The sequence below is a fragment of the Maylandia zebra genome, linkage group LG17, assembly GCF_041146795.1.
Source record: "Maylandia zebra isolate NMK-2024a linkage group LG17, Mzebra_GT3a, whole genome shotgun sequence".
Classification (NCBI taxonomy): Eukaryota; Metazoa; Chordata; class Actinopteri; order Cichliformes; family Cichlidae; genus Maylandia; species Maylandia zebra.
The window spans coordinates 15,598,255-15,612,423 of record NC_135183.1 but is presented as its reverse complement, the minus strand read 5'-3'; the positions used below and the strand labels follow the sequence as shown (position 1 = coordinate 15,612,423).

The 14,169-nt window shown below is 39.5% G+C and overlaps 1 protein-coding gene across 3 annotated transcripts in view; it reads right to left on the bottom strand.

Annotated features, from left to right (window-relative positions):
* Window positions 1–375: 375 nt before the first annotated feature.
* Window positions 376–14,169, bottom strand: part of nfic (nuclear factor I/C) — a 48,251-nt gene continuing 34,457 nt past the window's right edge. For all 3 annotated transcript variants that reach the window (XM_076875885.1, XM_004569314.6, XM_004569315.5), the window contains exons 9-13: window positions 13,261–13,374; window positions 12,938–13,095; window positions 11,488–11,671; window positions 10,405–10,493; window positions 376–10,063 (exon numbers count right to left, since the gene is read on the bottom strand). In XM_076875885.1, the coding sequence (XP_076732000.1) occupies window positions 10,043–10,063; window positions 10,405–10,493; window positions 11,488–11,671; window positions 12,938–13,095; window positions 13,261–13,374 (566 nt within the window). In that variant the 3' untranslated portion in view covers window positions 376–10,042. The remainder of the gene's footprint in view (window positions 10,064–10,404; window positions 10,494–11,487; window positions 11,672–12,937; window positions 13,096–13,260; window positions 13,375–14,169) is intronic.

Sequence of the window (14,169 nt, the reverse complement as noted above, 5' to 3'; positions counted from 1 at the left end):
AATCACTTTTATTGTCACATCACATGTGGAGGTACCCTGGTACAGTACATGTGAGTGAAATTCTTGTGTGCAAGCTTCACAAGCAACAGAGGTGTGCAAAAATACAATAACATAAGAACAAGCAAAATATAAGAATGGCTAAATCTGAGAGTCTATTGTAAATGCAGAGTGTGTTTACGAGAACTGCAATTTATAGCATGGTTTTATTTACACTTTACACAGTGTCACCACTTTTTTGGAAATGGGATGATCATTTCAAATTTCTCTTCAAAAGAGATCTTCACATTTGGAGGTCTGTTGGAGGTCCACTAATAAATCATTCTCATTATAATAACAGCAGATATGAATGAATGAACAAACACAGAGCCTGCTGGCTGAGTTTTAGAATAGCATGTTTATTAATGGTATATTTTTGCATAGGGAAACATACTCATTTCCAGAAATGACTTCATTAGAATCTGTCAATAGCAATGTCTAAATGTGGTTCTAAAGGTTGAATATCCCCCACAACAGATGAATAACATAAGGTCATAAACACTGGTTCAGACGGCTTTCACGCAAACATTATACATTCAAAGGGGATCAGACCGGTAAGTGCGAGACTTTAGTTTATGCCATGCAAAAATATATGACTGACAATAATTTCAGCTGAAAAACAAACAAAAAAACAAAAAATCCACATAGTAAAAAGTACTTAAAAGGCTCGGTAAAGCTGCCAAGAAACTACTTTCTGCTTGAAGCAGCAGCCCTTTCCACAGTAAATCTCGAGGTCAGGATTAATGTCAGAACTTCAGCTTTCCAATATGGAATGGAATGGACTCAGCTCTATCCAGATGTTAAAACTGTGACCAAAGTACACAATAATGAACACAGAGGCGTTCCCATATCGCTGTAACAGGGGACCGCTCTCTGCTTCACTGCAGCGTTGTTATTTTTAGGTACCAGCGTACCTCAGTGTGCATCATGCATGCCCATTTTAAGTGATAAAAAGATTTTGTTGTTGTTATCACGTGGCTAACTCAATTCCAACTATAGAGTTAATGTGAAAAGGACGACAGTCTATGTGAATTGCAGTCATGCAATAACTGATGACATGTTTTAATGCCTATGCCTTCTCTGATGTAAGGGATATATGTCTGGAAGCAAGCAAGCAGTTTTTTAATATAATATCTGGAAAAGTTATGATGGAAAAAAATGTTCAAATATGCATTCAAATATTCTCTGAGAAAAAAAACTTTCATTCATTACATACTATCTTGAGCACATGGAGTAAACTGTGCAGTAGCAATGTACTTTCAGTTACACAAACAAATCAATATGGCATCACTGTCAGGGGAAAACCTGCAGCTCTACAATCCCATTTTTAGTAACCAAGTGTGGTTTCCTGCTGTAAGTCTGAATTACAGGAAAGGTTTTCAAAGGCCATTAAAAAAATTAAAAAGCAAACATGCATTTCAAGTAACAGCAAAAAAAAGAAACACATATTGGAGTCACCAAATCAATGGAGTTGTTCCAGGAAACAGCAGCAGTAGGGTAGAGCATTGAATATCATTGATAGTTCATAGAAAAGAGCCCTCTGCAGTCCCTTTGTTCCTCATACAGCAAACAGTTCAACATCTGATCATCTGCAGCCGTGAAACTAAAAAACAGGAAGTACCACCTGCAGTACGACTGTTTGCTCAGAAACAGCTGTTCACAATACTGAACATGACCTGCTAATCACAATCATCGAGCAGTTTGGACTATGGTGTGATGCAGTGTAACATGAAATATATGGACACATACATTGATTATCAGAATTTGAACTATAATAACAGTGGCCGCCTAAACAGCACTTGTTTGTCTTTAAACCACAGAGTTTCAAAAAAATCTAGAGGGAACCAAGTCAACCCCACGCTCAGTTAACGCCAGTCTGTATCTGTGGCACAAAATAAATATGCATGTATTTACTGCACTGTGTGTTTGTGTGCGTGTTCGCGGGGGTGGGGTCTTACAAAAGACGGTGAAGCGAACTAGCTTGCAGGGGGAAATAGTAGACAGTGGGTGAAAGCAAATCACAGAGCTGATTACTACAACTGACACATTATTATAACTGCATAATAATGATAATACAGACCTCCATGCACTGACAGCACAGTGGATAAATCAACTGATACAGATGCTCCGTTTGTAATGTGGCATCACATTTGTGCTGCATTTATAATGTTTTTCACGCGTGACCTATAAAAGCTGAAAATAGAACACAGCTGTAGGCCCCGAACGTAGTACAGCATAACATGAAGTACCATAAACTGCAAAACCTCTGAACTTTAGTGTCCCCCAAAATGCACACTCAGTGTTATCTCTAGATTTCCTTCAACTCTTTGGTTTGTTGTATGGCTTGTTACTTCAGGACCTGCACCGGTGAGGGCAACGCTGTTTGTCACCAAACCATGTAGGGTCTGAAAACAACACCTACAGCTTACAAAATACCTCCAACAGTAAAGTGATAGGCACTGCTTATTGACATTGTTTTTGGTAGAACTTTTCAGTTGCTGCTGCCCTGCTGGTTTATTTGAATAGAGCGAGGAACTTGATGAGTTTGCATGTCTGTACACTTTCGGTAAGAGGACAGTGTCTGCATGAGAGCCTGAACTGGTGTGTCGCTTTCTTTAAAGTTGAATTTTATAGCAAAAAAAAAAGAAAGATCATAATATCAAGACACATCACATGCCAATTATGATTAATTAATAGCTGTAATTCTTGATCAATTTGATCTTGATTTCAGTATTTTATGATATGATGATTTGATTATGATAGACCTCTATTTAAAACATTGTGTAAACATGCTGCACAAGCTTGAAACGCTATCACCTTAACAGTACTGGGCATGTGTCTTCCACTCAGCAGAGTGAGTGTGTTACTTAGGCATCCTGTTGTCAGGTTTTCATTTGGTGGGAAACAGAAATGAAGACGCACATCAACAGTTCACACTGTTTCCTGACAGCATTGCATCCAAAATGTGGATTTTAAGTCACGTGCCAGTAAACTGTGCGTACATTCTTTCCACGGGTGAAGGTTTGCGTGAGTTTCTATCGTGGTCGTCAGCTGGAGGAGAAGGAACAACTCCAAAGCTTGTACAGTTTTTTGTAAACCACTTGCACATTTTGCATGGGCATTTTTGGCTGTAATGTTTGTTAAAAATGTATTTGAAACTTTTAAAGCAACTAAATCTAAAAGCAAGTTCTATATTTCCTATACGCGTGAGGAAAAAACATGTTTGCAAATAGTGGGCCTCATCACAACTTAACCGCAATCAGACCCATCATAGGTTAATACTCTGCTTCATCGTTTTAACATTAAGTAAAGTACATAAAGATTTGGTAACCGTACAAGCAACACAGTCTGTCTTCATACAGTTTTGGATATATCACCATAGTCAGGTTACTAGATATCATTCAAGCCAAAATACATGTTATTTAAGGTTTATAATCACAGCCACTATCAAAGTCCATATAAAGCCCTGAATTAAAGCTTCTACCACTCAGCTTCGATCTATGATCTTGCAGCAACCATTACACTTTCCACTTTGGCTCATAATTTCTGATGGAACTCCCATCAGGAGGTCTCTGAGGATCCTCTGATTTGCTAAAGTTGTACACCTGACCAGGATTGGTGGGTTCTTGCTGTATTGCTACAAGTCTTAGGTCTGTGTGTGAAGAAACTAATACCTGAGGGCACGCCCTATAAGCTCCCATACCATCACCATCCTCAGCGGGTAAAAGTGTTTGTGCAACTGATGTGCAATAAAATGACCAGATATTGCTCTTTTCTAACTTGCTAGAGCGTCACGGTGCTGCCATTCTCTCTCTGTCAGTGTTTGCCCTATTATGGATGACGTGTCAGTGGTGAAGACCTTTATTTTTGAAGCAGCGATGGACCAGTATAGTCCAAGACTGAATGCTTTTTTTAAGCCCTATTTCGTTTAATTTTCACCAAAATATTTGGATAAATTATTCCTTGTTTTTCTATGTATACCATTTCTGCACACAAGTACTTGACCTAAATATTTTTAACTGTTGACTCAACCTTCATTGACGCTTGCAAAAATAAGGCCATATTCTTATAAGTGTGGTGCTACAGTAAGAAGAAGCATTTCATTAGTCAAGCCCAATGAGTAATTTCAAACAGCTCGATCCTATAAAAAAGTTTCAATATTTCAGGACATAATTTATGTATTACAAAAACATTGCTACATGTGACATCACTGTCAACATTTCTTTATCACAATGACACATTTAGGAGATTGTGAAGTCTTAGCAGTTGTGCATTGTGTCATTTCACTTCAGTTGACGTCCAAACCAAACAGCTTTGTTGTCCACATTTTTCTCTAAGAGACACAATTTTCCCCATTTCATGGTTTCCACTTACTGTATAAGACAGCCACAAATGATTTAAACATTCTATACATCTTGATAACTAATAAGTGCATTTTGTATATATTTTTATACACACTGATGTGTTTAAAACTATAATTCTAAAGCAAAGTAATAATAACCCAAGGAAAACCTAAAAATAACCTAAAGCGAAGATGAGTAAAAATAATGTTAACTCAAAGTTATTTATGGCCTTTTATCACATGCTGAGTAACAGGATCAAAGTCGTCATATAGGCAATTGGACGGTGTTCTCATCACCAGTCATAAAGCTGCAAAGCCCTGAAATCTAAACCTGTACATGTTTAACATGCTTCCATTACATGGCAACCATACGTGGCCATACTAGCTAAAGCCCAACAAGATTTTTCCCTGCAATAAGAACCTTTAAATGTGTCTATATGCATCTAACATGGGACAATAAAACGTTAAGTAGATAGAGCTGAGCAGTGCCTCTGAAAATGGCTTTTGTTTGTATTGCGAACATTTAGGCAGGACTTACCACCAGACTTGACTTTCTCAACCCATGTTTTAGCCTCTGCAAAGTGTATTTTCAAATCAAAGCTTCCATCCATATTTAACCACGCCCAGAAAAAACATTTTACTACAACACAACGGTGTCCACATTTTCATATAACACATATCTAAGCAAATATCAAACAATGTGTGCATGTGACTTTACACATAGCAACACCAATAATGTTCACTTACATTAGCCCACAGACACCTCAGCCTACACGCCAGCCTTAAACAGCACAGCCACTGAATCCAATCAGCTATATGAGTGCAGGCAACACCTGAGTATCTCAGATAACACCAGAAAAATCCACAGAGTCTAAAGGAACTGGGAAAATACTGGGAACTGCAGTCTTTTCCATGTGTTCACGTGTTTTTGTTGCAATAAATCAAGCATGGGACCTAAATGATATATATGACAGCAGGTGTATATACTTGGAGGCTGGATCACAGTCTACAGTTCTCACACTTAGGCCTCAGTCACACCAGCCTAGAGACCTGTCAACTTCTGGGAACCTTCCAGTGAAAAATGAATATTTCCCAACCAGATGGCGAGTGGTTGCTGGGTGAAATTGCTCACACAGATGGTGCTGCATCAAAAACTTCCTTGTGATTGCTTTAGATGCTAGCAGACTGCCACAGTAGTTTGCATGGAAGATGCCAAGTTGTCTCTAAACACTACACCCGCAAGAGCAAAACTTGCTATGCAAAGTGAAAAGACAGGACATTAGCCTTCAAAGTAAAAGTCAAGCCTCACTGCTTCAGCCAACCAGCTGTAAAAGGCAAAACTTTTAGTTGGACGGCACAGGTTGTCCATTTCCGGTTTGTGTGGCACTTTTCACTACCACTCGGAGTAGCCGAGGACACGTTTTTCTCATGTGTAGTTGCCAGATGGTAGTCAACTGATCTCCAGGCCTGCGTCACTGGGGCCATACAGACCAAGTTCACACTTTCAGTAGGTCATGATATAACAGCTGAGCTACCTTAATTGCAACCAAATGTATATTATTTAGGGAACAAAGTTGTTTTCTTCATACGACAGTAAAAAGAGCATATTTCCGCAAAGTTTCACACACTTCCTTTCACACTGTAAAAATTGCTCTATCTTTAGGATAACAGAGTAGATGATAAACAGCTAGTGGAAGCTTTCATAGAGCTTAGCCGTAAGTTACTATCTCAGGTGGCGCACCACCACAACCAAAAAATGTGCACTTGCTACACTGGTTAATGTCGAGTAATCACACATGCAGCTTTTTTGTACCGTGAAACATATGATCATGTTTCCATAAAATATTACTGTTCTTTAACTAAAGGCAAGGCACATAATGTGTTTTACGAAATATCGTGCAAAAGTTTAACAACAGAGCTATTATTAAATTCAAAGAAACATATAGCCTTCCATCCACTTCCCTCTGATGTAGTCTGCAGAACAGAGGGAGGAAAAGAAGGATGAGGAAGAGCAAGACAGAGATGGAGAGGTATTATCAAGTTGAGCCATGCATTGGTTAGGTCAGCACAGCGACCAGGACAGCACCATGCAATATACATCAGCTTTAAGACAGCTTTAACTGAACCTTAAACTAAAATCCAGTTCATATCAACACTTTCTGTCCATGTCATTGATCCCTTGTAGGCACTAAATTAACTTAGCTATAGCCCCCAAACCGTGGGAAAGAAAAAGGAAATGCACCGACATCTCTGTTCTAATGCAAGGTAAAGTACATTTTAGGTGTGGCCTGACAGAAAACAGACAAGATCAAATCAAATTTCAAGATATAAGATTCAAATTATATGGGGACACGTCCAAGTAAGATTCCTTAGAAATTGATCATTCATGCCCATTCCCATAGTAACTCACACAAGCATTTATAAATGTAAAGACAACAGGAGGCAGGAGAAACAGAAGGAAAATGTTAAAATGGAATTTCTGTTTTTTGTCCGAATTGCTGTACAAACACACGCGTGAAGCCTGTCCATATCTGTGAACTGCTGTCTTTTTCTGCTGCTTGGTGCATTTTGGTGCAAGGCGTTTGCATGATCCCACAGATGTTTGCTTCCAGTGCAAAGTAATATCTTGCATGATCAAAACTGTAAATATCACTGGAAATCCTGGGTCCAATATTTCCAGTGACTATACCACCTGCTTTGCTAACAGTTCACTGGAAGCCCAGTGAAGCAATTTTCTATCTTCTTCAGCTGTTGAACTTCAGCACATTCTCTTTAAAGCCTCTGCTTTAACTTGAGCAGGTCTGAGCATAAACCCTTTTAAATACACAGCGCCACAAGCTTAGGGGTTCAGAATTAATCACGTAAACAAAGCTTCCTCACGCAAAAAAGTCAGTCATGAAGTTCCATTAGATTCTGTACTGGGACCAGTACCTACATTATATATGCTTCCTTTACGGACTATTATTAGAACAGTAATGTTTACCTTACCATATAAAGACAAAACTGTTGTCGTAAACTGGTGCTATGTGAATATTATAGAATTGAATCATTGTCCTGCTGAATGATAAAATGTCCTCGGGTAAGTTTTCCATAGAACGTGGAAACAAAGCTCTGCAAGATTCTGTTTTCTTTTCTGAGAACAGAAAGTGTTCAGACCTACATCCTAGGGAGCATTGGGTTTCCTAGTTAAAGCTGAAAATATATGGCTCTCTGAACCAATATCCATTTTATTATTTCGCATTGAAGGTGCTGAAGCATAGGACTTGAAGAAAACTGTCATTGGTCAGACCACAGCAGTGGGGACACTTTAAAAAAAAACTTTCTTCCAATAAGAATATTTGTTTCCAAGGAGATGGAGACAAATGTGGGTCATGAAAACAGCCTACAACAACTACACCAAGGAACTATGTCTGGAGTTTTCTCTTACTCTCTGTGCACAGAAAGCAAGTGGAAAAAACTGACGGATTGCAGAAACAATCCAGCAGAAAATTTCCTGTGAATAATACAGGTTACTCGGAAACTCTTCTCGTGTGGTATCCAATCAGATTGCACTATCAAAAACACATTTTTACATCGTTACATCCACGGAAAAATAACAAGTGTTTAGGAAACTGCTTTAGACTCACCAGTTCTTAGAAATAAATTATGGCACAGACTATAATGTATTACTTCTTAAAAATCTTGACATTGTCAACATGTAACATTATCTTACACAAATGACATTGTGTAAGATTTACCAAAGGGCCATGGTGCACATGTCTACTACAGTTTCTTTTAGAGTTTACAATGAATTTTATTTGCCAGAACTGATGATGTTTAAGGTGCATTCAAGAATCTGATCCTCATTTTATTCCTTCTTTCATCGTTATGTTTTTTCACCTTTTTAAATGTTTCTGAAGATTTCAGTCAATGTTAAAATGTAGCTTGTAAGCCTTTCAGTAGACCACTATAGAAATGTATTTGATAACTGAAGCTGTGAAACGTCAGCGATAACAGAACACTGCTTTGCCTCGCAAGCAATAATGCAAACTCTATATCAACATTTACACAGAAAACCAAGGGCTCGACCTACCTTAAAATGCTTAATTTGTTGATGTTGGCACTTCAAACTGGAAAACAACTCTAGCACCGTTCTTCTGTTCACCTGTGTCGCCCAGCCCAGTCCCAAATCAAACCCTACTGCTGCTGTTCCATCACACGTTGTTCAGATTGGGTTGGGGTTGAACTACACAGAGCAGAACTTGTCAGGGACCACCACTTATTCTACAGCTAGACGACACACCCAGATTTTGTCCACAGTTCAAGTCATATATGCATAACATGCTCATCAGCATCAACACCTTCATCAAAAACAAAAAACAGTCTGCTAAACCTCCAGCTTGGCAACATACCACATCATAACTTTTGAAAGAAACGTATTTTACTGTAATCATAGTGCAGCACCTGCTTTATCTCTTTCTAACCCACCCACACACAAACACAGATCCTGTCATTTTGAGACAAACAGAAACTACAGGACATCTCTTCAAAGCAGGAATGAGTGTGGAAATGCAGGAACCATCACATTCTCATACACAATCATCTACAGACACACACGCACACTACATTACACAACCAGGCTACAGTTCAGCCACATTCAGCAGCCAATGTACTGCTGGCTGTGCTGCCACATCATCCAGGTATGTGTTTGCCTTTTGATAATTCTACTGAGGAAGTCACGTCAATGTCAAACACTGTACGTTTGGAACTGAGGTCATGGCCCACTCATGCACTCTAACATGGCATAGTAAAACTGGGCCTTGCTCCACACTTGCTTTCAGCTGTAGCATTGTGTGCTGTGGAGGAGGAGGCATGAATATAGCTCTTATATTCCACTATTACTCGTTGTTTTCTACCAAAGAGCACAATCAAACAGTCTTACAAACATGAGCCTTGCAAAGCAACTAAATAATTTCAGGTGGATGATTGTCAATAAAAAAGATGAAGCCTCTGTGTTTTGTTGGGAAGAGTGAAAGAAACTGCGCTATTCAGCTTGTAATTTTCTTCAGACGTATCAATGACATACTTAAAAAGTGCAAATAAACATTAAATATTAACAACCTCTTCTGGTCGGTTCAGAAATTAAAGGAGGCTTATTTGCATATATTATAAGCAGCACCTGCAGCGGAGAGTGGGGCATTTTAAGTGTTGAGGGAGGGATGAGGTCTATATAGGCCTTGTAGTTGACTTAGTGTCGAGATCCAGGGTACAGGGGTCAAGGCTGACATCCATCCCAGGGAAACAGGACTCATCCTGGGGACACAGTTAAGTTTCAGGCTTCTGAGAATCTGATGTGTTGATGCCTGGTTCTGGTCTGTAGTTCATTTGGACCAATGAAACCTCTGCATTAAGTCGTTACTTTTCTTTGAAAATATGCCATTTGTGACAAACATGTAATGTCATAAAGCATAGTTCATTCTGGGGATATAAAACGGCTGAGAGAGCCCAGCATCCTTCTTCCATCCAGGACGTCTCTTTACACATATATAAATATATTGCAACGTATATTTATATATATGTATGACCAGAGGTTAATACATTTTTCCTCTGGAAATGTCTTCACAACATGATTTTTCCCCCCCAGAAGTTTACTGTCATGACAATCACGTTTCCTCCAAAGTTCCCTCAGTTGCCCAAATACCAAGACTGGAAAGGAGACAGACACACAATTAAAACACAAATACAACGACTCAGCTTAGAAATGTACAAAGTCAGAGTTCCTCTCACACACAAGTATAATCCAGGACTTTCTTGATCATGTTGAACTAAACACTGCTACTGAAAATATTTATGTGCAGTATTAGGGAGACGTTTGCCAGCAGCAGCTACAACTCAACCTTTGAAACTTCCATTTGGGAATACACGACACAGAACTAAAAATACCAGAATTTTCCAGATATTGAACAGTGAAATCTCTAAATTTCTGGTGTTTGGGGTCATCTAATCCTTCCTGAAACGACTTTTACAATGAAGTAAACCATACTGACCTGCGCTTGGTAGAGTCCACCTGGGTCTCGAGGGGTGACTCCCACGAAGGATGATCGATTAGCTGGAGGGGTCCCCGGGGCAGAGTATGCTGAGGGTTAACAACAACAACAACTCTGCTCACTGTAGAATATTTGGCTGAATTAAGTTTGCTTATTGTTCGTCTTTCCCTTCAGAATTATCTGAGAAATTGATGTGAACTGGGCAGAGTATTGCCCATCTCCTCTTTACTCTATATTCTATAAATATATTATATTTATTCTGTCTGTATTGCAGGTTGGAAGTTGGAATAAAACCCCAAACTCCACAAATGTCGCCCAGCTTAGATCTGGGCTTTAAGTGTCCACTGTATATGAAATACAACTGACACACATTTAAATGTTTACACAGAAATGAGCAGAAAGGTAACAGCAATGTAAACAAAATATTCAATTAACTGCTAACTAACAACGACATTGTAACAACACTGTCTTTATCAGGTATTAACATCAGTCCACCTCCTGCGTCTGGACCTGCCAGTCTATTCTCATACCTCTTTTTACAAGAAAGTGCAAATGGGTCACCTGCTCAACCAAGTGAGTGCAGAAAGCAGTATCTCAAAAGGCAGAGTTAATTCTTTTCATATTGTGTTTGAATGATAATGACCATCTCCTAACAGTGTCGTTTTTGAAAAACATTTTCCACTTTTAATGTATGTAGTTGATCTGAATAACAGTATGGCATCAGATTTCTGTCAGAAATCACAAACTTGACAAAATATGAGAAAATTCTAATATCGTGCATTGAACATGGAAGTGTACACAGCAGCTTCCACTGAACTGTTTTATTCTGGGCAGCATATTAATATTTGCTTATACTTTGGAAAATCAAATTTGCAGCGTTTACTAATAACTTTTATTTGACCAGCTTGATACTGAAGATATACTGGAAGTTATTTGATTTTATGGAACAGATCATTAGTTGCTCTACTTGTCACTGATGCTCTAAGCCTCATTTTCACCGGTATTCACTGAAATGTTTTGTACAAACTGTATATATATGTATATATTATCTGTATATATAGTAGATTATTTATGACCACTTACTGGGTGATGTGGGGGAGTTTGCTCCTGCATCAGAGGACGTGGTAGTAGCTTTTGACTCTGTAGGAAGGGTCGGCCTAGAAAGGGAGGATGGGGGACTCGCCAGAGAGGGTGCAGGTCCAGGGGGTGCCAACATTTGTGACGAGATGTAGTGACTGGGCACTTTGACCTGGTTACTTCCATTCAGCTGGAATATTTTGGAAATATGAATTTTGTTCATTAAAGAAGCATTAAACCCACAGTAATATGAAATATGCTAGTGTTATGGACAGAGGTGATGTCATGTGCCCCTGAGGGGTTTCTCCTTAGGGTGGAGACTGGAACTCACAGGAAGTGGTCTAATTTATACATTGCACTGTGGATATCCAGTGTGGAATAAAAAATTAGATGCGATTTCCTCTTTCTTTTGGTTGCTGCCTTTACGGGTCGCTACAACAGATCATCTGCGTCCATCTCACCCTATCCCAGCATCCTCCTTGGTCACACAAGCCCTCTACATGTTCTTCTTTATTACATCCATGAATCTTCTGAGGTCTTCCTCTTTTCCTCCTGCCTCTCAGCTCCATCTTCATCATCATCCTCTGTCTGATATATCCGCACTCGCTCTCCTGCACATGTCCAAACTATCTCAGCCTCTCTGGCTGTCCTTCTGATGTCCTCATTTCTAACCTTCTATATTTCTACACCTTGCATGTTCACCTTTCCTCCTGTCTCCCTCTAATTCACGCACACATATCCTGACTTGCTTCTACCTTCACCGCTCCACATTCAGGGGTTTTTTTTATGTAAAAAAAAGTACTTGCTGCATCAAAGTTCTTCTCTTTGTGTCTTTTTTTACTTTTATGTTTATACATGTGGAGATATTGTCACTCTCCATCTATAGACGGGTGCGCATAAGTGGTCCGCAGGTGCGCATGCGCTGTCAAAATAAAAGATGCACACCAGATGAGAAGTTGCAATGCGCATTTGTGTACATAAGATTTTCTGGCTTCAAACAAATGCCAGCTCACCTCCTGCAACCACTTTTCCGAGAATACACGCTTCTTTTGCGGTTCGGACTCCTTCTGACATTTCTTTGGAGGTGGAGGAACACCAAAGTAATTGCTTAAAGGAGCTTGCTTCTTCGACATCTTTAAGAGTTCTAAACAAACGTCTGTCCTCCTCCAGAAAATCTTATGTACGCAAACGCGCGTTGCAACTTCTTATCTGGCGCACGTCTTTTATTTTGACAGCACATGTGCATCTGCGGACCACTTATGTGCAACCCTGTCTATAGTTACAAAGTGCTGCAGGTCTGGAGGAACTGCTAATATGGTGATTGAATTGGTTGCACAAGAAATATCTGTCTTCAAAAACATTTGTACTTATTTTTGCAGCATACATGTAATACTAGCTTGAGGTGCAATGGAGAAAGGGAATAGTGTGTTGGCTTGTGTTGACTAGATGTACTCACTGAGCTAGGGGTTTGATTGGCAGGGTCACAGGCTAATGAAACCAGATCCTTTAGAGGGTCTTGGGCAAGATGAGGAGGATAACGGATCGCTCCATGGGGGAAGTAGGAGGAAGATGGGAAATGAAGAGATGAGGAGGGATGTGGACTCCGGGACAGACCTGAGAAAAAAAATGACATGTTGTTCTGTGCATCCTTTAAGTAAATAACAAATTAACATATAACATTAACATTAACACACACACACATATGTGTGTGTGTGTGTGTGTGTGTGTGTGTGTGTGTGTGTGTGTGTGTGTGTGTGTGTGTGTGTGTGTGCTACTGACCACTGTGAACAGCTATAACAGGCCGGTGGTGCTGAGTAAAGGAACCCATTCTTGGTGAGTCTTCCTGGGGAGAAGGACTGTCCAGTTCTGCCTTCTTCACCGGGGGAGACAGCCCTAAATGAATCCCACAACACACAGACACACACACAGACACGCACGCACACACACAAAAGCACCCAAAATTTTCTGTCATTTGTACTTATGTTAGTTTCTCTAGAAATTGGTCTTAAAATAATATAATATATAATCATGAAGCACACGATCCTGACTCAGCAGAAACCAGTTGTGTACTAGACCACAGGTATTTGTATGGCTTATAATGGAAAGGTTTTCCAACTGTTTCCCTTTGTGCTGATGTTGCATTTTAAAACGTTTTGTGGCACCTAACCAAAAAAGTAAGACATTGTATGTAAGTGATACTCAGCTCCATCAAATTAGAATCAGAATTTCCAGGTTAGGCGCCAGTGATTAGAACTTTGTTAGAGTGGCGTGAGGAACCTGTCATTCTTAAATGTCAGATGTGGTCTGCCGTTCTTCTTTGGTATTTGGAAAGTATAAGGCAAAGAGTGCAGGCATTGGTGCCCTTCCATGTGCATACGTGGGAAGCTGGAAATGAGAATAACAGTAAGAGCCCCTCCCAGAGCCCCCCAGAGTAGACAACGGTCACAGAATATGGACTGACTGAGTCACATAGCATAAATGTGGTGGGATGCAAAAGCTAAAGCAGATTAAAATGCACAGTTTTCAGTTTCAGTTTTCAGTTTTATTCGTCATATGCAAGTTAGCACAGGGTCAACATTGCAATGAAGTGTGTTTGACGAGCAGCAGTCACTCAGCAGCATGATACAGTAGAAGAAAATATAATAAAATATAATAAAATAAATAAAATAAAATAAAGTAATTAAAAAA